Here is a 24,016-nt window from a genome sequence, read left to right as displayed (position 1 = left end):
TGTGGATATTACAGTGGGGGGAGATGTGAATATTACAGTGGGGGGAGATGTGGATATTACAGTGGAGGAGATGTGGATATTACAGTGGGGGGAGATGTGGATATTACAGTGGGGAGATGTGAATATTACAGTGGGGGAGATGTGAATATCACAGTGGGGAGATGTGGATATCACAGTGGGGAGATGTGGATATTACAGTAAGGGAGATGTGAATATTACAGTGGGGAGATGTGGATATTACAGTGGGGAGATGTGAATATTACAGTGGTGAGATGTGAATATTAAAGTGGGGAGATGTGGATATTACAGTGGGGAGATGTGAAAATTAAAGCAGGGTTTCACTGTCTCCACATATTTTTTTTTTTTTTTGGCAAACTGACAATGTTTAATAAATGTAAATATCGAACTTACTTGTTCCGGTTTTAGAGCTTACTGCTCTCAGTTTTCTCCGATAAAAAAAAGTTATAAACTTTCCTGTTGCCGGTTTTCATCTTGCCTGTGGGCATGTGAAGCCCACAGGCATCCTCTTCCGGGATACGGTGCTGTTGATCGACCAGCATGCACCGCCCGTCCTAGCCCCGATCTCGCTCATGCGCAGTAAACACAAATCGGAGCGCCGTCAAGAGCTCAGGTTGCCATCACAACGGGCGGCGTCATAGGAAGTCCTGCCCCGTTGTGATGGCAATGGAGATAATCAAAAACAAAAAGAAGATCGATAGGAGACGTGGCGGGCGTAATGACGTCACGTCTGTTGAAATCACGCGAGATTTCACAGCGGCTCTCCGCACTGACTCCTGGGATGAATGACACGAGATCCCAGGAGACAGTGCGGCTAACAGAGGAAATGATGAAAATACCTGCAAAGTCCACGCCCACAGCCGCAGGGACCGAACAAAGGCAAGGACACATATCGTAAGTTAGGGGAAAAAAAAAAAAGGTCCATATAGCACTCGGTGCTATATATAGAAGCCACATGAAGTTTAAAAAATGTGTGAAGAACCGCTTTAAAGTGGGGAGATGTGAATATTACAGTGGGGGAGATGTGAATATTACAGTGGGGGAGATGTGAATATTAAAGTGGGGAGATGTGGATATTACAGTGGGGGAGATGTGGATATTAAAGTGGGGAGATGTGAATATTACAGTGGGGGAGATGTGGATATTACAGTGGGGGAGATGTGGATATTACAGTGGGGGAGATGTGGATATTACAGTGGGGGAGATGTGAATATTACAGTAGGGGAGATGTGGATATTACAGTGGGGGAGATGTGGATATTACAGTAGGGGAGATGTGGATTTTACAGTGGGGGAGATGTGGATATTACAGTGGGGGAGATGTGGATATTACAGTGGGGGAGATGTGGATATTAGTGTGGGAGATGTGGATATTACAGTGGGGGAGATGTGGATATTACAGTGGGGGAGATTGTGGATATTACAGTGGGGGAGATGTGGATATTACAGTGGGGGAGATGTGGATATTACAGTGGGGGAATCTGTGGATATTACAGTGGGGGAGATGTGGATATTACAGTGGGTGAGATGTGGATATTACAGTGGGGGAGATGTGGATATTACAGTGGGGGAGATGTGGATATTACAGTGGGGGAGATGTGAATATTACAGTGGGGGAGATGTGGATATTACAGTGGGGGAGATGTGGATATTACAGTGGGGGAGATGTGGATATTACAGTGGGGAGATGTGAATATTACAGTGGGGGTGATGTGGATATTACAGTGGGGGAGATGTGACCATTACAGTGGGGAGATGTGGATATTACAGTGGGGGAGATGTGGATATTACAGTGGGGGGAGATGTGGATATTACAGTGGGTGAGATGTGACCATTACAGTGGGGAGATGTGGATATTACAGTAGGGAGATGTGGATATTACAGTGGGGGAGATGTGGATATTACAGTGGGGAAGATGTGAATATTAAAGTGGGGAGATGTGAATATTACAGTGGGGTGATGTGAATATTAAAGTGGGGAGATGTGAATATTACAGTGGGGGAGATGTGAATATTACAGTGGGGGAGATGTGAATATTACAGTGGGGGAGATGTGGATATTACAGTGGGGGAGATGTGGATATTACAGTGGGGGGGATGTGGATATTACAGTGGGGGAGATGTGACCATTACAGTGGGGAGATGTGAATATTACAGTGGGGGAGATGTGGATATTACAGTGGGGGAGATGTGACCATTACAGTGGGGAGATGTGGATATTACAGTGGGGGAGATGTGGATATTACAGTGGGGGGAGATGTGGATATTACAGTGGGTGAGATGTGACCATTACAGTGGGGAGATGTGGATATTACAGTAGGGAGATGTGGATATTACAGTAGGGAGATGTGGATATTACAGTGGGGGAGATGTGAATATTAAAGTGGGGAGATGTGAATATTACAGTGGGGTGATGTGAATATTAAAGTGGGGAGATGTGAATATTACAGTGGGGGAGATGTGAATATTACAGTGGGGGAGATGTGAATATTACAGTGGGGAGATGTGGATATTACAGTGGGTGAGATGTGACCATTACAATGGGGAGATGTGGATATTACAGTGGGGGAGATGTGGATATTACAGTGGGGGAGATGTGGATATTACAGTGGGGAGATGTGGATATTACAGTGGGGGAGATGCGGATATTACAGTGGGGGAGATGTAGATATTACAGTGGGGGAGATGTAGATATTACAGTGGGGAGATGTGAATATTACAGTGGGGAGATGTGGATATTACAGTGGGGGAGATGTGGATATTACAGTGGGGGAGATGTGACCATTACAGTGGGGAGATGTGGATATTACAGTGGGGGAGATGTGGATATTACAGTGGGTGAGATGTGGATATTACAGTGGGGGAGATGTGGATATTACAGTGGGTGAGATGTGACCATGACAGTGGGGAGATGTGGATATTACAGTGGGGGAGATGTGGATATTACAGTGGGGGAGATGTGACCATTACAGTGGGGAGATGTGGATATTACAGTGGGGGAGATGTGGATATTACAGTGGGTGAGATGTGGATATTACAGTGGGGGAGATGTGGATATTACAGTGGGGGAGATGTGGATATTACAGTGGGGAGATGTGGATATTACAGTGGGGGAGATGCGGATATTACAGTGGGGGAGATGCAGATATTACAGTGGGGGAGATGTGACCATTACAGTGGGGAGATGTGAATATTACAGTGGGGGAGATGTGGCTATTACTGTGGGGGAGATGTGGATATTACGGTGGGGGAGATGTGGATATTACAGTGGGGGGAGATGTGGATATTACAGTCGGGGAGATGTGGATATTACAGTGGGGGAGATGTGGATATTACAGTGGGTGAGATGTGACCATTACAGTGGGGAGATGTGGATATTACAGTGGGGGAGATGTGGATATTACAGTGGGGGAGATGTGAATATTACAGTGGGGGAGATGTGGATATTACAGTGGGGGAGATGTGGATATTAAAGTGGGGGGAGATGTGAATATTACAGTGGGGAGATGTGAATATTACAGTGGGGAGATGTGGATATTACAGTGGGGAGATGTGGATATTACAGTGGGGAAGATGGGAGGGGGGGGGGCGCAGTTTGCCATCTTCGCCCTGGGCACCAAATGGCCTTGTCCCAGCACTGATTCAACTATGTAAACACAGTATAACCTCTTATTCACATTTTTGAATGAACCAAAAAAATGTAGGATTGTGGGAAAGCTTGAACTGCAGAACAGTGAAATGAAAATGTACATTTTAGAACCACTAAATCTACAGTGTTTCTAAAATGTACATTTTATAGTAGATAACAGGCGTTGCTGTAATTGTCATTATACAGTATCATTTGAATGTTTGCAGAGTATGCATTCCAAAATTAAATGTGCAACAAGTTGTCAATGTGGCAGCATATTTTTGTTGTTGTTCTCCTTCACCAGTTCCTATAACTTTGTACATGACCCCTGTAGCTTTAGGCACTGTGGAGAAACGCATCATATATGTTCTCAACAGAGGCACTGAAATCACCCCATATTTTATATGGCAGCATGCCAACCTTCTAATGTAAACAAACAGCAGGTGCTTGTACACTATTAGATTAGGATTACACTACTACATGTTGGGCACTTTCCGAACATGCACAGAAACATGCTGCTATTTAGCAGATGTGTGGTGGTGCCATTGATTGTTAATGACACCTCTATGCATATGCATCTGCTAATGCACAAATTGTCACATGTGCCAAAATGCATTGTGCTGCACATTTTTGGAAAAGAGAAAGGGACTTTCCACGTTTCTCATAAGTAGGGCAGTCCATTGAAATGAATGGGCTGCCTTACATGGGAACGGTTGCACCTGTATGGTGTGAACCAAGCCTTGGACACCATGTGATTGGGCATTGCAAAAGCTTTCCTGGGAACCCCCCCCCCCCCCCAAATGTAGCCATATAACCCTGCCCATTCTGTGAGGCTTCAGCTTTTTGCTAGTGTACCTAGCTGATAGACCCCTTCCCCTGCTAGAGAAGAATGTTGCTGCTTTTCATTGATTTTTCTTATCTTCAACTGACACTTCTATCAAGATCTGACTGCTTATAACTTTTTAACTCACTTGCAGTTTTCACATCAGTTACCCTCAATGTATATCTTGGGAATGGTACCTAGTTATTGTAACAGCAATGCCAGCCTGTAATGGTTGCTTCAGGCACCGGATCCTGCATTTGGTGTTCACCTTGGAACATGGTGCAGTGAGTGAGATAGCCGCAGGGTGCTATACAGGTTCATGAGCATGGTACATTCGTATGGTACCCAGACCTTGAAGACCCCCATGCCCATGATAACAGGTAATCCTGGACCCCAACATAACAGTTCCTGGCTACACAAATCTTGTTTAATTATTTCTTGGATAAGTTGTAGATACTACACTATATCCTTTTATCATGGAAGACAGACTGCAGTGCTAAGCAAGTAGTTTTTATTGCACAGGACAGAGGCGTAACTTGAAGCTTGTGGACCCTGATGCAATAGTTGAACTGGGCCCTCCCCCCCACACTACCACCTGCAACTTCCATTGTGCGCCAAGATACTCCAAGTAGCTAAAGATGTTCAGACCTTTATTTACATATTCAGAGGGTAATTCAAAAGAATTGGAGAGGTATGTCAAAATGTGTATAGTTTCTCCAAAATCTTTTGAATACCCTAGAGCAGGGGTAGACAACCTTTAAAAGGTGGAGATCTACCTGAACAATATGAAAGAGATCAAAGATCACCAGAGTTAGGGAAGCCAGTGAGCAGTATGTAGTGACAGGGAAGCCAGTGAGCAGTATGTAGTGACAGGGAAGCCAGTGAGCAGTATGTAGTGACAGGGAAGTCAGTGAGCAGTATATAGTGGCAGGGAAATCAGTAAGCAGTATGTACTGGTAGAGTGGTCACTGAGCAGTATGTGGAGTGTGGAGAATAGGGCGCTCTGGCTGAGCAGTATGTAGTGACAGGGAAGTCAGTAAGCAATATGTAGTGACAGGGAAGCCAGGGAGCAATATGCAGTGATAGGGAAGTCAGTGAGCAGTATGTAGTGACAGGGAAGTCAGTGAGAAGTATGTAGTGGCGCTGAGCAGTATGTAGTGATAGGGAAGTCGTGAGCAGTATATAGTGACAAGGAAGTCAGTGAGCGGTATGTAGTGACAGGAAAGTCAGTGAGCAGTATGTCGTGACAGGAAAGTCAGTGAGCAGTATGTCGTGATAGGAAAGTCAGTGAGCAGTATGTCGTGATAGGAAAGTCAGTGAGCAGTATGGCAGATTGGGGTGGTATAGTGGCAGGTTGGGGTGGTATTGTGGCAGTTTAGGGTAGTATATGATGGTATAGTGGCAGGTTAGTATAGGATGGTATAGTGGCTGGTTGAGGTGGTAGAGTGGCTGGTTGAGGTGGTATAGTGCTGGTTGAGGTGGTATAGTGGCAGGTTGGTGTGGTATAGTGGTAGGTTAGGGTAGTATAGGGTGGTATAGTGGCATGTTGGGGTTGTATTATGGCAGGTTAGGTTAGTATTGGGCGGTATAGTCGTATAGGGTGGTATGGTGGCATGTTGGGGTGGTATAATGGCAGGTTAGGTTAATATTGGGCAGTATAGTGGTAAGTTGGGGTGGTATGGTGGCTGGTTGGGGTAGTATAGGGTGGTATGGTGGCAGGTTGGGGTGGTCTAGTGGCAGGTTAGGCTAGTATTGGACAGTATAGTGGCAGGTTGGGGTGGTATAGTGGCAGGTTGCGTTAATATTGGGCAATATAGTGGCAGTTTGGGGTGGTATACAGTTGTATGGTGGCAGGTTGGGGTAGTATAGGGTGGTATGGTGGCAGGTTTGGGTGGTATAGTGGCAGGTTAGTGCTGTATACAGTGAGTGTGCTCAATCACTTACTGCATGGCTGGAGATGCAGACACGCGGGGCTGCTGTGTTCTCTCCTCTTTCTCCTCCTTCAGCCCAAGGGATCAGTCTCTGAATAAGTCTTTGGGAGGCTGGAGGAGGCACTGCCCACCAACTCCGGCTGCCTCAGGAATTATTGAAGATCCCCCAGGGACATTCGCAACTGATTGGATGACAGGGGAGTGTTATTGGCAGCCTTCCTCACACCGCTGGACCCCCTGCGGACCTGATGGACTTTGCCAAGCTGTACATATTTGCAAAGTTGAAAGGACGGGGAAAGTGCATTCCTCCCCCCCCTTTCAATAGGATGGCCCTGCCCACCCCTCAGGGATGCTCAGTGTGAGTCAACCCCAATGAGAGCACCTGGTAGGCTGCTAGGGGAGGGGTGAATCTCTGTCTGCCGTGATGTGCTTCTCCTCATCTTGCCTGTGAAAGCTGAGCTCCTCACGAGTGCCCCGATGTGACAGTGTGCGCCGCTGCCGACATAACACAGGCATAACATCAAATGTAAGAGGGAGGCCGCGCGGGCCCCCCTGGAGCATGGTTATGGGTTAAGTGTTTTTACCCAGGTTATTATTGTTTAATTTTATCCAAGGCGCTTTCCCCGACTTGTTCATTCCCCGACTTAGTTGGGGTAGGCGGAACACTTTGGTGGGGGTGGATCAGCCACGCCTCTTGACCTTTGACCTCTAGGGACATGCCTGCTGACCTTTGACCTTTGGAGGAGGTCCCTATTTCAATCCCTGATTCCTAACCCTAAACCTTAACCCTAACCCCTAAACCCTATAAAGACTTATAGATAATGTTATTAAAATGTTTACCTATTTAAAAATTGGCAGTGTTTTCTTTCACCTCACTGCTGGAAGGTCCTCTCTGGCTAGTGACATACAGTGGAGAAAAGGTTTGTGAACCCCTTGGAATTTTCTGCAGTAATTTGCCATCAAATGTGATCTGATCCTCATCTAAGTCACAACAAAAACACAATGTGCTTAACCTGATAACACATATACAATAACACTTAAGTGTGTCCACCCATCCATTGAATGCCAACATCCCAAAATGAATGTACATACAAAAGAAACCAGTCTGGATTGGTCTTTTCAGACACTCCACATATTGACAAAGACAGCTTTATAATACACATTATTTTAAATTCAGAACATGCAATACAATTCCATTAAAAAAACTATACAGAGGTTGGGTAGCTGACATAGCTCAGATCCAGCCCTAGATTATTGGAGCACCCTCCAACTCAATCATTTCCTACAGAGTTTCCAGCAGGAACGATATTCTCCATGTAAATGTACTGCTTTTAAATTAATTTGCCAAAGGGGGAAACATCTAGACACACGCTTTTACTCCTATACAGTTACTTGGCAGTGCCAATGGATGATACACCCCCCCCCTTCGGATCTATGCTTACATTGCAACAAGGATGTGGGCACGATGCTACACCTCTTTTAGGGCTCGTTTTAGGAGAAGGTGACAACAACTATCAAACATCTGACCTCGGTCGACAAGCAGTTGCCTGTCTCCACCTGATGGATAGACCCCTCCTGAAATATAAGGCATCTCCCACTATTTGTATACACTCAACGCTGTCAAAGCCTGTATTCCATCTCTGTGGAAGGAGACTCAACCTCAGACTAGATCACTGTGGTATCCCAAAATTAATTATATCCATTTTATGGAAGAACTCACTGCCAGCCTTAATAATGTGGAAGAGCAATTTGGGGACAGGTGAAGGCCTTGTAAATACTTCAGTTGTACAGATCGTTATCTTCAAGCCATTCCTAGCTCAGTGTCCTCTACGGATAAAGTCCCTTGTATGATCTCATATTTCCCAGTAGGCTTCCTGGGATGGACAATCCCTGGGCAGAGGTCTTAGTGTCCTTGTGGTGTGGTGACCCTGCTCCCCGCCCTTTCCACGCTTTATTGAGGGAATGTTTTTTGTTTTTTTAAAGCAGTTCTGTTTATACCTCATCCAGCTAATTCTTTTAAGGTATTAGTCTTGCTTTACTTGTTCTTTTTGTCTTGTTTTATACTCCTGTGCTAGACACCCTTTTGTTTGAAGTTCCCTACCATTGGCCGGCCGAGGTTTCATCTTCACAGTTTCACAATCTAGCAATAATGCCTAGTACACACGGGCTAAATGTCGGGCGACATCGGCCGGTTCAATGACATTCGGCCCGTGTGTACAGCAACCGATTCCCACAGAAGCCGGCCCTTCGGCCAGCTTCTGTTGAAGGGTCATGACTCAAAAAAGGTCTGATGAGCAGCTCCCAATCAGCACTCTCTGCCAAAGGGTGAGAGCGCTGACTGGAGTGTTCTGGCCGTCCCTCTGTCAGAACACAATAGCTCAGCAGGGGAGATCACTGTACTAACATCGAATTGTTAGCAATTGTTTGTTCCAAACACCCCCCTCCCCACAAGGACTTTTATGAATTCTCTGCAATAAATGACACACAATGTATAACCTAGATATGTAAAAAAAAAAAAAAAATGTCTGCCAATCTAAGTTTGAGTTTAAACTACCTACCTGCGTTGCATACACTTAATTGCCTAACTACATCCAAAATTCTCATTGTTTTACCTACATAAAAGCCACAATCACAACAAAACAGGGAGACATTCCTGGTTTTGCCTGGGGGGGGGGGAGGCTGGACAGCCTCCCAATATGGCAGTGATTTTATTAGCTGTAGTGTCACACAAAGAAGGTTTAAAGCATTTAAAAGAAGGGTTATCTACAAATAGCTAAACCAGCTCTATACCACGAGATCATCGACCCGATAAGATGTACAAAAATAAAAAGATTTAAGAGAAATTGTTTTTTGACGACAGCCTCCTGGTTATATCCAGTACAATCACATACATATATTCTAAAAATTCATAGTTTTATTACAAAACAAAAGTACATTTGATATCAGGTGGGCAACACAAAACCCCCATACAAATAATCAACCAGACTTATTGTAGAGCTGTCCTACGCGTTTCATGGTTGCAGCCGCTTATTCAGGGTTTCAGCCTCTCATCATCTGACTTAATATCTGCTAATAATAATCAAATAAGTACAATAAGCACAAACATATACAAAAATACATATCTATAAAAATATTCACACTTTCCCCTATCCCATGGGGAAAGGAACAAAAACACTCTGGGGCAGGAAAATAAAATAAAACATAATAATAAAAATTAAAAATGACAAATAATATAGTAATAAATAACCAATGGGCCCATCATATCCCTTCAAGCTATGAGGAGACCTTTTCACTGGGACCCAAAGACTGCAACCCCTGGGATTGAGACAAACGGACAAGAACTGCCATGATGCACATAGACTATACCAGAGGAGACATATAAAAAAGCACCACTTAATCAGTTAAAGTTGGGTGTATGCATATAGCATCATGTGTTAAAGTTATCAGCAAATATACAACAACACGGCACATAGACCATACAGTGTTCAACTATAAAAAAAACTTTACCAACCTTTGCACATAAGGAAAGACTAGAAGATTACTCCAAAATTCCCATTGCTGAGAAGGGAGGAGGGGAGGGCCCTGGTATCTCCAGTCAAAATTGAAAATAAAGTCAAGCAACCACAGGCTATCAGATATGAGCATTAAAACATAAATCCCTCATTGCTAAATGACCCATACTTCCACAAAGTGCATACAACAGAGCTCAGGGATAGTATAGTTCTATCAAGAAAAAAGCCATCAATAGGTAATCCAACAGGTAGATGTTGTCCAGAAAGGGTGCTTTAGTCTTCCGAGGACCCAATCCCCCAGCAACATTCCCCACAAGTACCAGCCCACTATATAGGAAACAGGGGGACAGTTGATTGAGGACTGGGCAGCCCTCTCTCTATTGGTTAACTTCACACAGTATCATTACCAAGAGCTGACCATAATGGCCCCAAATGCCGCTCCCCATCTAACATACAACGTGGGGGTCGGCCGGCATAGCCACCTTGCTGCAATGGTCGCACAGAACAGCAAGATTATCACCTCCACGAGGCTGCCAGCAGCTGTGTCATGGCGTGTCATCAAGGAGGGGCTGTCGGAGCGAGCAACTGAAAATGAACTGAGATCTTGTCATCCAAAATAGCCACCAACCCAGAAATGAGCTCCACAATGGAACGCAAACTGGAACAGTTTGCGGCCCCCACATCTTACGCAACTAGATGTCACAGAAGACACACAACAAAACAAGGCGTGCGTCCATCATTGTATACCATAAACGGGCAGGTAGGCCCTCATGTGGTGACTATAATAGGCTTGGGTGGGCCGATACTGAGGCAAGCAAAGGAATTTGGAGTAACGGGTTTCAGGAGAGACACGTGAAAGACCGGATGCACCTCCAGGGAATTAGGCAGGTTAAGTTCGTAGGCGACGTCATTAATTTTCCTTTTCACCGAGAAGGGACCCAAAAACTTAGGGCCAGTTTTTTAGAAGGACAAGCCAATTTCAGATTGGCGGTAGACAACCACACTTAGTTGCCAGGTTCCAAAACAAGTTCCCCGCGCCTCTTCCTATGGAACTTTTTTTATAGTATTCCTGTGCCTTGGCCATGGTGTCCTGTAGTAGTTTATTGTTAGATGAAAAGAAATCCAAGGTTTCAGAAACTGCAGGAACGGTACATTCAGGTATTGATCCAGGCAGAAAGGATGGGTGGAAGCCATAGTTGGCGAAGAATGGTGTCTGATTGGTGGATGAATGCAGGGAATTGTTATATGAGAACTCAGCAACAGGGAGCAAGGAGGCCCAATCATCCTGAGAAAAAGCAGAGAAACAGCGGAGATATTTCTCCAGAGTCTGGTTCTCTCAGTTTGTCCATTTGACTGGGGATGATAGGCTGATGATAGGATGATAGGGAGCCACAGAGGGCTTTCCAGAACCTAGAGGTAAACTGGACACCTCAATCAGATACTATACTCGTTGTAACTCCATGCAATCTTATTATTTCTTTAATGAAGATACGAGCTGTCTCCATGGCTGAGGGAGTACCCTTCATGGGAAGAAAATGTCCAGGTTCTCCACAGTACAGACATAAGTTGTGGGTACGTCTGCGCAACTTTTCTTCCGGAGTAAGGGAAGGACGGAGTAGGCCGAGTTGCATGGGTTCTGGAACTTCGGAGGCTGGAGCAGAGGAGGCAGGAGGAAACTGACTGAGGGGACTGGAAACTTTAGGGAGCATCCAGATAGGATGAGAGTGACTAGTAGACCTCTCAGAACGTCTCTCTTTTAGGCGGCGGTCAATTTGGATGGACAGGTTGATAAGTTCATCCAGGGTCTGAGGTATTCCAACACGTGCCAACTCGTCCTTAAGAGGGTCGGATAACCCCATCCTAAATTGGTGACGCAGGGCAGCGTTGTTCCAATCTGTGTCAGAGCTCCAGCATCTGAACTCAACTGCATAATCTTCAGCCGCTCTGCGACCTTGTTGCAGGTAATGCAATGCGGCTTCAGCGGTCGCAGTTAGTTGAGGGTCCTCATGTAATTGTGACATGGCTAGGAAGAAGGAATCCAGGGACCCTGATTGCTGCTCCAGAAGGCGGTGGGCCCAGGTTTGAGGCTCGCCGACCAGTATGGAGATAACAAAGCCCACCTTAGTAGCTTCCAGGGAAAAGGTGCGAGGTTGTAAAGCGAAATAGAGCTTGCAGGCATTGCGGAAGGCATGATATTTACAACGTTCTCCAGTGAACCTTTCGGGCGTGGGCACCCTAGGCTCAGGAGGAAGCATTACTACTGAGGGTGCTTGGGAAAATCCAGCAGAAGATGCTCCCTGAGGGTGAGGAGGTACAGAGAGGGCCTGGACTTTTGCTCTAGTCTGGAGTAGCCTTCCTGTAGACTCTTTACTGCTTGAGTAAGGCCTGCTAGGTGCCTACAAAGTTCATCCATGGGGGAGGCCCCCTGCCCGGACTCGGTCATGGCTGCCTGATACTGTCAGACTTCTACGTATCTGACCGACGAGTCCGCTTGGGCAGAGGGTGGTCTCCCTTACGTGTCCGACTCGCGGCCCCTGGTAGAGAAGACAGGTGGAGCGGGAGTGCGGAGTGGTATGAGAGCCTAGTAATGAGGATCCTGATGCTGCAAGGTAGGGGATCTTCAGACAGCAAGTTGGTAAACAGGAACACAGGCAATGGGTGCTGAGCAGGAGCAGAGCGGGCAGGTTCAGATACAGGCAGGATTCAGCAACAGGTGGGCAGCGAAGTACAAAGGAGCAGGCAGAAGCGAAGTCAAACAGGCAGAGGTCAGATGCAGGCAGAGGTCAAGGAAATCCAAAAGGCAAGCCGGGTCGTCAGGAGATCAGAAACAGATACGGGTACAGGAGCAAGGTCACAGGGAGCTGATGATCAGGCAGCACTGAGCAGAGTGTGCAGCAGACCTAAATAGGCTGATTGGCGCCAAACATCGCGCACGTGTGTGCGTCAACGCACGCATCCGAGCACCATCGCGCACACCAGGGCCAGCCGGAGTATGCGCACCAGTGACCACAGGAGCGCGCACACCAGCGTGCACACCAGCGCGCGCACCGGCACCCAACCACGTAACCTCACTGACAGGATCCCTGCTCTACATACTCTCAGCTCCCCTTAGGAAAAAAACAATTTCAAAACGCGTCGGAAAATTGTACCCAATAGATTTTAATCACGGAACTGGAATTTTATTAAATGTTTTTAATAAAAAATGTGTTTTGTACAGTTATCTATTTCAATATGTGGAATGCCTGAAAAGTCCCATCCAGACTGAGTTCTTTTGTAAGCTGATAACACACAAACCATTCTAATTTCAAGTGTTTTTATTGCACACGCTCATTAAACATTCACAGTGCAGAAGGAGAAATTAAGTAAATCTATGGATTAAATAGCAAAAGTTAATTGGTGTCAGTAAAGTTGCACACCTGGAATCCAATGAATGAAATGAGTTTGGAATTGTGCTTTAGCAAAAAGGAGCTGTCTGAAGACATACAATCAAAAATAGTTGATCTGCATAAGGCTGGAAATGGATTCAAAGCAATCTAAGGGCCAAACACACCACATGCAGTCCAGTGCGTTTTTTTTCTGCATCAAAAACGCATTGTATAATAGGTTATATGGTTTTCAATGGCATAGTTAACACCAGTGCGGTCAGTTCCAGTGCGTTCCAGTTCCAGAAAAAAAAATAGCCCACTATAAGCTGACTCTGGGTCACAGGTGTACAAAAGTAAACAAGTATGGCCAAAAGAATATACCCCTCTGTGCTGGTGATCTACTTCTACTACTGCTTTTCTACAAAACTGAAGCATACTTGGAGTGGGAGGGGTTATACCTGGGTCACCAGTGGCTTTTTAGTGTGCCAGTATCCAATCCTTTATAAAGGTGGCAGTATAACCCAGTTGTAGCGTAATAACTGAATATAGTGGGCTTTTGTTTTGAGAGTTAGTCCTCTAGGGCTTTTATTTTGGGAAGGAGGAATATTGATTTTTTTTATTTTGTGTTGCTGGGACCTTTTTAACCACTTCAATACCAGGCACTAAGACACCTTCCTGCCCAAGCCAATTTTCAGCTTTCAGAGCTGTTGCAATTTGGATGACAATTGCGTGGTCATGCAACACTGTACCCAAACAAATTTTTTATCATTTTGTTCCCACAAATAGAGCTTTCTTTTGGTGGTATTTGATCACCTCTGCGATTTTTATTTTTTCCCCAACAAATAAAAAAATACCGAAAATTTAAAAAAAAACCCACATTTTTCTTTGTTTCTGTTAAGTTTTTTTTGTAAATAAGTATGTTTTCTTCTTCAATAACGGGCACTGATATGGCTGCACTGACGGGCACTGATAAGGCGGCACTGATGGGCACCGATGAGGTGGCACCAATGAGTTGGCACTGACGGGCACTGATGATAGGGACTGATAGGAGGCACTGATGGGCACTGATAGGTGGCACTGATGGGCACTGATAGGTGGCACTCATAGGTGGCACTGATGGGTACTTATGGGCGGCACTAATGGATACTTATGGGTGGCACTGATGGGTACTTATGGGTGGCACTGATAAGTGGCATGGATGGGCACTGATAGGTGGGCACGGATGGGCACTAATAGGTGGCACTGATGGACACTGATGGGTGGCACTGATGACACTGATGGGTGGCATTGCTGGGCATTACTGATGTCATTTGTTACATAATGGTGCCAGTCAGTGCCCATTTGTGGGCACTGATTGGCACAGATTGAGCATTCATTTGTACATGTGGATGGCCATGGGGTACATACCTGGCCATCCACATGTTGCTCCCTTCCCTGGTGGTCCTGGCGGCTTCCCTGGTGGTCTCGTGTGGGCATCCATCGGGGAGCTGCGCTGATAAACAATCAGCGCAGACTCCCCCTGTCAGGAGAGCCAGCGATTGGCTCTCCTGTACTTGCGTCTGTGAGACATGAGTGAGGAAATGCCGATCAACGGCTTTTCCTGTTTACATTGTGATTGGACACGGCTGATCACGTGGTAAAGAGCCTCCGACGGAGGCTCTTTACCGAGATCAGTGTAGCGGTGTGTCAGACTGACACACCGCACCACCGATCGCCGCGATGTGCGACTCCACGGGCGCGCGGCAGCTGTTATCCTGCATGGCGTCATTTGACGCCCAGTCAGGATAACTGAACCACCGCCTGGCCGTCATTTTGCTATAGGCCGGGCGGGAAGTGGTTAAGGTTGGGTTGCTCAGAGCACAGCATCTAGGGCTTATTAAGACCGTGTCTCTTGAGCCGTGTTGATCTGCATTGGTCAACATAGTCTAAATGCAAGGACAATAGTTTTCTATGCACCATGTTAACACTATACATGTGAGGTGGTGTACATTGTGTGAAAATGCAGCACGTCTGCATTTCTATACAGTGCAGTGGACCACATGTCAAAAAGAAAAAAGTGAACACTGCAATGTGTAGTAACAACACATCACAGTGCCCTAATACACTGCCCACAGGGCTTTTATTATATGGAGAAAAATTCATCCACAGGACATACTTTGGTAGTAGATTGGTTTACAAAGCTTGCATCATTTACCTCTTGCCAGGTCCACAGCAATCAGTTTCCCGAAAGCATTGCTGATGCACTCTGTTCCTCCTATTCCGCAAAACCTGCCAATACAGTGGGGGAAAAAAGTATTTAATCCCCTGCTGATTTTGTACGTTTGCCCACTGACAAAGAAATGATCAGTCTATAATTTTAATGGTAGGTTTATTTTAACAATGAGAAACAGAATAACAACAAAAATATCCAGAAAAACGCATTTCAAAAGTTATAAATTGATTCGCATTTAATGAGTGAAATAAATATTTGACCCCTTCGCAAAACATTACTTAGTACTTGGTGGCAAAACCCTTGTTGGCAATCACAGAGGTCAGATGTTTCTTGTAGTTGGCCACCAGGTTTGCACACATCTCAGGAGGGATTTTGTCCTACTCCTCTTTGCAGATCCTATCCAAGTCATTAAGGTTTTGAGGCTGACGTTTGGTAACTCGAAACTTCAGCTCCCGCCACATATTGTCTATGGGATTAAGGTCTGGAGACTGGTTAGGCCACTCCAGGACCTTAATGTGCTTCTTCTTGAGCCACTCATTTGTTGCCTTTGCCATGTGTTTTGGGTCATTGTCATGCTGGAATACCCATCCACGACTCATTTTCAATGCCCTGGCTGAGGGAAGGAGGTACTCACCCAAGATTTGTTGGTACAAGGCCTCGTCCATCATGCCTTTGATGTAGTGAAGTTGTCCTGTCCCCTTAGCAGAAAAACACCCCCAAAGCATAATGTTTTCACCTCCATGTTTGACGGTGGGGATGGTGTTCTTTGGGTCATAGGCAGCATTCCTCCTCCTCCAAACACGGCAAGTTGATGCCAAAGAGCTTGATTTTGGTCTCAACTGACCACAACACTTTCACCCAGTTCTCCTCTGATTTATTCAGATGTTCATTAGCAAACTTCAGACAGGCCTGTTCATGTGCTTTCTTGAGCAGGGGGACCTTGCGAGCGCTGCAGGGTTTCAGTCCTTCCCGGTGTAGTGTGTTACCAATTATTTTCTTGGTGACTATAGTCCCAGCGGCCTTGAGATCATTGACAAGATTCTCCTGTGTAGTTCTGGGCTGATTCCTCACTGTTCTCATGATCATTGAAACTCCATGTGATGAAATCTTGCATGGAGCCCCAGACTGAGGAAGATTGACAGTTATTTTGTGTTTCTTCCGTTTGCAAATAATCGCACCAACTGTTGTCACCCTCTCACCAAGCTGCTTGGAAATCTTGTAGCCCATTCCAGCCTTGTGTAGGTCTTCAATTTTGTTCCTGACATTCTTGGTGTCAGGGCTGTGCTCTCAGCCCTTCCTTCGCTGTGCTCAAGTTGCTCAGCTGTCGGTTAATTGCCAGTACTCATCGTTCCACAGTGGCTCACCTGTTGACCATCTCCCGCTCATGAGTCAAGCCCACAGCCAGCCCCTTCTGGCTATTTAAACTGCCTGGTCCATTTCTTCAATGTTTTCGCCTTGGTCAACATATCTAAAGACTCTCTGTTGTGTTCCTGTTGAAGACTTGACTGGCAGACGTCCCTTCTGGTTCCTGATCTTGTCTGCTGCCTCTGACTACACTGATCTCTAGCTTCCTGACTTCATGGCTTGTTCTGACTACCCGATTTGGCTACCGAACCCTGGCTATGTTTTGATTACGTTTACCAGTTGTACCATTTTTACCATTTTATTAAAAGGTGTGATTTTACTGCATTTTCTGTCTCCTTCTGTTTCATGGTTCCTGACAGTAGGTGAAGGTCATGAATTCAGAAGATGCAGGCAATCCACCTAGTGGTAATATTTTTTCCAGGTTCAATGAGCAGGATCATCGCATGGATCAGTTTGCCATAGCGTTACAGATGCTCGCACTGCTCACCTGGATCCTCCCAATGTGGCTATTCCGGTACAACCTGTGTTGCAGGCCATCTCTGCTGCTGCTGCTCCAGTCTCTGTGCAGGCACCCGCCTTGAATATTTCCTCTGTAAGAGGTATGTCTGGTTCCGCTCTGCTTTCCCAGTGATTTGGGGGCGATCTAGTTCAATGCAGAGGGTTTCTCATCCAGGTTGGGATATGCTTTGAGATGCTGCCCCAGGCGTTCCTCACGGACAGAAGCAAAGTAGGCTTTATTATTCCTTTGCTTTCTGATAGAGCCTTGGCCTGGGCAAACCCTCTATGGGAGATGCAAAAACTCATTGTCCTGAGTTATCCATAGTTTGAGGCTTCCTTTAAAAGGGTATTTGATGTTCCGGCACACTCCACTTCTGCCAAGAGCCTCATGTCTATCAAACAGAGTACGAGAACTGTTGCCGATTATGCCATTGAATTCCATACTCTGGCAGCAGAGGTCACTTGGAACAACGAGGCCCTCATGGCTGCTTTTTCTCCTGGTCTCTCAGATAACATCAAAGATGAGATAGCAGCCCGAGACATACCTACAGATCTGGAGAAGTTGATCATGTTTGCCTTTCTCTTTGACTCCTGACTCTGAAAGAGACCTTCCTTTAAGGAGCGCTTGCGGAAGCCTCCTGTATGTTTGGCTCCGAGCTTTGTAGTCCCACCCTTGCCTCCCTCACCTCCCGTGCTTCCTGGTACCGAGTCTGCCAGTGAAGTAGAACCCATGCAGTTGGGCTTCACACATCTCTCTGCAGATGAGAGGGCCTTTAGGAGGAGGGAGAGATTGTGCCTTTATTGTGACCAGGCAGGTCACTTCTTGAAGTCTTGTCCTACCTGTCCAGGAAACGCTTGCACCTGAGGTCCTGTAGGGCACAGACCTTAGGTTGCATTGTTACGTCCCCAGTTACCGTGAAGGATAGGCCTCTGGTTTTGGTTACCCTTTCGTGGTCTGAGTCGTCCATCGATACACAGGCTCTAATCGACTCTGGGGCTGTAGGCCTGTTCATAGACAGTGGCTTTGTGTTTAAGCACTCGATTCCCCTGCAGCTTCATGCCACTCCACTTGCCATTGAGGCTGTTGATGGGAGACCTCTACAGCCTGCCCACGTGACTCATGAGACTGCTCCATTGACCATGGCTGTAGCGGCTCTTCACCATGAGATAATCCAATTTCACGAAATTTCCTTTCCTCATTATGCGTTGGTTTCTGGTTATCCTTGGTTACAGAGGCACAACCCCTCTTTTAATTTTCTTTGTGCTGAGGTTCTTTCCTAGTCACCACAATGCAGTAAGACATGTTTTTGGAAAGTAGCTAAAGTCTTGTGCACCTCTTCCTCTCCTCCTTGCCAGAGGAGTACTGCGAATTTAGCGATGTCTTTGACAAGGGTCAACCAGTCGTATGATTGCGCAATTGACCTTCAACCTGGTGCTATGCCTCCCCGAAGCAGGGTTTACACTTTGTCTGTCTCGGAGGTTAAAGCCATACAGGACTATGTTGCTTTTTCAAGGGTTCATCCACAAATCCTTGTCTCCTGCTGGTGCTGGCTTCTTCTTTGTGAAAAAGAAGAGTGGTGAACTGGGACCTTGTATTGATTATAGGGGTCTCAATAGCATCACGATTAAGAACACCTACCCGATTCCGTTGATTACGGAATTATTTGAGTGCCTCAAGGGAGCAACGGTTTTCACAAAGCTCAATTTGAGAGGGGCATACAATCTTGTGAGGATCAAGGAGGGTGACGAATGGAAACCTGTGTTTAACACCAGGACAGGACATTTCGAATACCTCGTAATGCCGTTTGGTCTTTGCAACGCTCCTGCAGCTTTTTAGGAGTTTATCAACGATGTCCTCCGAGATATGGTGCAGCAATGTGTGCTGGTTTATCTCGACCATTTTCTTATATATTCTAAATCCCTAGAAAGATGTCTCCCGTGTGCTACAGAGGTTGAGAGATAATAACCTGTATTGGAAGTTGGGGAAGTGCGAGTTCCATCGTGAACAGGTTACATTTCTGAGTTATGACATTTCTACTGCTGGTTTTTCGATGGACCCAGACAAATTATCTGCAGTTCTTCAGTGGCCTCAACCCATAGGTCTACCTCCGTTACAACGTTTTCTTGGCTTCTCTGGTCAAACCCCTGACTTATATGACCATAAAGGATGGTAACCCACAGAATTGGTCTCTGGATTCCATTAAAGCCTTTGAGTCTCTCAATTCTGCTTTTGTTGGCACATCCTGATCCTACGCTACACTTCATTCTTGAGGTTGATGCATCCGAGACTGGAGTGGGCCCCCTTCTGTCTCGACGTGATACCTCTGAGAGCGCAATTATGAGTTTGGGGGCAGAGAATTGTTAGCTATCATTTTAGATCCTAAAGAATGGAGGCATCTCCTCGAAGGTACCACTGTGCCAGTCCTCATTTTGACTGACCATAAGAATCTCACATTCTTGTCTGAGGCTAAACATTTATCTCACAGAAGAGCACTGTGGGCTCTTTTTCTCTCAAGCTTCAATTACATTCTTACCTGGTACTAAGAATGTGAGGGCTGACTCATTTTCGCACAGTTTTCCTCCGCTTACAAGATTGAGTCAGTGCTTGTTCCTGTAATACCTCCCAAATGAATTCTGGCTACTGTACGCACCAGTCTCACCTCACCTTTGGGTGACAGAATTCATGCCGCTCAGATCCAGTTTCCTCCCGAGAAACCTGGTGACCGCTGCTTTGTCCCTGAGAATATCCACAATGCTTTGCTCCAGACTTGCCATTCTCCCAAGGCGGCTGGCCACCCAGGGAAGAATCAACTCATTTGGGCTGTTTCTCAACAATTCTGGTGGCCTAGTCTCTGCGCTGATGTAACTGCTTTTGTAGCCACTTGTTCCGTGTGTGCACAGATTAAGACTCCACGACACCTTCCAGTGGGCCTCCTACAACTCATACCCAATGGAGAGAGGCCTTAGACCCATCTATCTATGGATTTTATTGTGGAGTTACCCAACTCCCAGGGCAACACAGTTAGTCTTATGGTGGTTGACTGGTTCTCAAAAATGTCACATTGTATTCCACTAAAGTTGCCCACATCCAAAGACTTGGCATTTATTTTTGCTCGGGAGATATTTTGGTTACTTGGGCTACCCAAGGTTATCATCTCTGACAGGGGTACCCAGTTTGTCTCCCGGTTTTGGCGAGCCTTTTGTGCACAGTTAGGAATTCAGCTTTCCTTCTTCTCTGTATATCACCTGCAGTCCCATGGGGCCGCAGAACGAGAAAACCAAACCTTGGAGCAGTTATATTTGTGACCACCATAACAACTGGTCAGACCTCCTACCTTGAGCGGAGTTTGCTCACAATAGTGCCGTTAATACCGCTTCCCGATTGTCTCCGTTTATGGCGAATAATGGTTTCCATGTTGCCTGACTCATTTGTTCCTTAAAGAATTCCTGCGTTAGAGGAGCATCTCCGTAATCTTCGTTCCACTTGGTTGCAGGTCCAAGAGTCCTTGCAATGTGCCAGTGAGAGGTACAGACTCAATGCTGACTGCTGACGCCTAACTGCGCCTTTCTACCAGGTTGGGGAGAGAGTGTGGCTGTCATCTCATAACCTCCGACTCCGGATTCCCTCACTGAACCTGGCACCAGGATTTATTGGGCTTTTCCACATTCTCCATAGGATCAACCCAGTGGCTTACGCATTAGACCTTTTTTCTAAAATGTGTATTTCAAATGTTTTTCATGTCTCCTTATTAAAACCTTTGGTGTGCAACTGCTTCACCACCTCGGTACCATGTCCTTGCCCAGTGCAGGTAGAGAACCATGAGGAGTATGAGATACAATAGATCATGCAACTGCTTCACCACCTCGGTACCATGTCCTTGCCCAGTGCAGGTAGAGAACCATGAGGAGTATGAGATACAATAGATCATTGACTCCCATAGGTTCTGCGGGCGCATACCTGGTTCATTGGAGAGGGTACGGTCTGGAGGAACACTCTTGGGTCTCATCCTTGGATGTACATGCTTCTGTCCTCCTCCGTGCTTTCCATAGACATTTTCTCCTCAAACCTGGTGGTCCTCCGATGGGGGAGGGGTCACTGTGGAGGGGGTACTGTCAGGGCTGGGTTCTAGTTACTCAACTGTAGGTTAATTGCCAGTACCCACAGTGTCTCACCTGTTGATCATCTGCTCGTTAGTCAAGCCCACAGCAAGCCCCTTCTGGATATTTAAATTGCCTGGTTCATTGCTTCAATGCCTTCTCCTTGGTCAACAGATCTAGAGACTCTCTGCTGTTTTCCTGTTGAAGACTTACCTGGCTGATGTCCCTTGTGGTTCCTGATCCTGTCTGCTGCCTCTGAGTATGTGGATCTCTGGCCTCCGGTTTTCCTGGCTTGTTCTGACTACCCGATTTGACTACCGATCCCAGGCTATGTTTTGACTACGTTTACCAGTTGTACCATATTTACACTTTTTTAAAAAGGTGTGATTTTACTGCATTTTCTGTCTCCGTCTGTTTCATGGTTCCTGACACTTGGACAGCTCTTTTGTCTTGGCCATGGTGGAGAGATTGGAATCTGATTATCTTTTATACATGTAACAAGCTGAGATTAGGAGCACTCCCTTTAAGAGAGTGCCCCTAATCTCAGCTCGTTACCTGTATAGAAGACACCTGGAGGCCAGAAATGTTGCTGATAGGAGATCAAATACTTATTTCACTCATTAAAATGCAAATCATTTTATCAATTTTTTTAAATGCGTTTTTCTGGATTTTTTTGTTGTTCTGTCTCTCAATGTTAAAATACAGTGGGGACGGAAAGTATTCAGACCCCCTTAAATTTTTCAATCTTTGTTATATTGCAGCCATTTGCTAAAATCATTTAAGTAAATTTTTTTTTCTCATTAATGTACACACAGCACCCCATATTGACAGAAAAACACAGAATTGTCGACATTTTTGCAGATTTATTAAAAAAGAAAAACTGAAATATCACATGGTCCTAAGTATTCAGACCCTTTGCTCAGTATTTAGTAGAAGCACCCTTTTGATCTAATACAGCCGTGAGTCTTTGTGGGAAAGATGCAACAAGTTTTTCACACCTAGATTTGGGGATCCTCTGCCATTCCTCCTTGCAGATCCTCTCCAGTTCTGTCAGGTTGGATGGTAAATGTTGGTGGACAGCCATTTTTAGGTCTCTCCAGAGATGCTCAATTGGGTTTAAGTCAAGGCTCTGGCTGGGCCATTCAAAAACAGTCACGGAATTGTTGTGAAGCTATTAATGAGGAAAAAAAGTGAACTTAAATGATTTTAGCAAATAGCTGCAATATAACAAAGAGTGAAAAATTTAAGGGGGTCTGAATACTTTCCATCCCCACTGTAAATCTACCACTAAAATTATAGACTGATCATGTCAGTGGGCAAACGTACAAAATCAGCAGGGGATTAAATACATTTTTCCTCACCGTACCTGCATCTGGGAAGCTACTGTATGCTCTATTTTTTATTGTATTGGATCTTGTCCTGCTGCTGTACAATTTGTATCTGAACCAGCACGCTAGTTTTTTTGTAGGAAAATACCTGCCTACTTCTTATCTCTCTTGGGGGTCTTCTCATTCATAAAAAAAAACAATGTCTTTCTTCTTGCCACTCTTCCACAAAGGCCAGATTTGTGGGGTGCGCAACTAATAGTTGTCCTGTGGATCTCTGCAGCTCTTCCAGAGTTACATAGTTACATATAGTTACATAGTTACATAGTAGGCGAGGTTGAAAAAAGACACAAGTCCATCAAGTCCAACCTATGTGTGATTATGTGTCAGTATTACATTGTATATCCCTGTATGTTGCGTTCATTTAGGTGCTTATCTAATAGTTTCTTGAAACTATCGATGCTCCCCGCTGAGACCACCGCCTGTGGAAGGGAATTCCACATCCTTGCCGCTCTTACAGTAAAGAACCCTCTACGTAGTTTAAGGTTAAACCTCTTGTCTTCTAATTTTAATGAGTGGCCACAAGTCTTGTTAAACTCCCTTCTGCGAAAAAGTTTTATTTCTATTGTAGGTCGGTATTTGTATATTGAAATCATATCCCATCTCAAGCGTCTCTTCTCCAGAGAGAATAAGTTCAGTGCTCGCAGCCTTTCCTCATAACTAAGATCCTCCAGACCCTTTATTAGCTTTGTTGCCCTTCTTTGTACTCGCTCCATTTCCAGTACATCCTTCCTGAGGACTGGTGCCCAGAACTGGACAGCATACTCTAGGTGCGGCCGGACCAGAGTCTTGTAGAGTGGGAGAATTATCGTTTTATCTCTGGAGTTGATCCCCTTTTTAATGCATGCCAATATTCTCTTTGCTTTGTTAGCAGCAGCTTGGCATTGCATGCCATTGCTGAGCCTATCATCTACTAGGACCCCCAGGTCTTTTTCCATCCTAGATTCCCTCAGAGGTTCTCCCCCCAGTGTATAGATTGCATTCATATTTTTGCCACCCAAATGCATTATTTTACATTTTTCTACATTGAACCTCATCTGCCATGTAGTTGCCCACCCCATTAATTTGTTCAGATCTTTTTGCAAGGTTTTCACATCCTGCGGGGAAGTTATTGCCCTGTTTTTAGCTTAGTATCGTCTGCAAATACAGAGAATACAGAGTTACCATGGGTCTCTTGGCTGCT

At 45.5% G+C, this 24,016-nt stretch overlaps 1 protein-coding gene across 5 annotated transcripts in view; it reads left to right on the top strand.

The window, feature by feature from the left end:
* Window positions 1-24,016, top strand: part of PARP4 (poly(ADP-ribose) polymerase family member 4) — a 570,213-nt gene that overhangs the window by 415,923 nt on the left and 130,274 nt on the right. The window contains exon 35 of one of the 5 annotated variants that reach the window (XM_073613480.1): window positions 21,623-21,801. The exons of the other annotated variants lie outside the window; for them this stretch is intronic. Within the exon in view, the coding sequence (XP_073469581.1) occupies window positions 21,623-21,628 (6 nt within the window). The 3' untranslated portion in view covers window positions 21,629-21,801. Of the gene's footprint in view, window positions 1-21,622; window positions 21,802-24,016 lie in introns of those variants that run through there. 5 annotated transcript variants of the gene reach the window in all.

Source organism: Aquarana catesbeiana, linkage group LG02 (genome assembly GCF_042186555.1).
Source record: "Aquarana catesbeiana isolate 2022-GZ linkage group LG02, ASM4218655v1, whole genome shotgun sequence".
Taxonomy (NCBI): domain Eukaryota; kingdom Metazoa; phylum Chordata; class Amphibia; order Anura; family Ranidae; genus Aquarana; species Aquarana catesbeiana.
The sequence above is the reverse complement of the archived record's forward strand: the minus strand, read 5'-3'. Positions and strand labels throughout refer to the sequence as shown.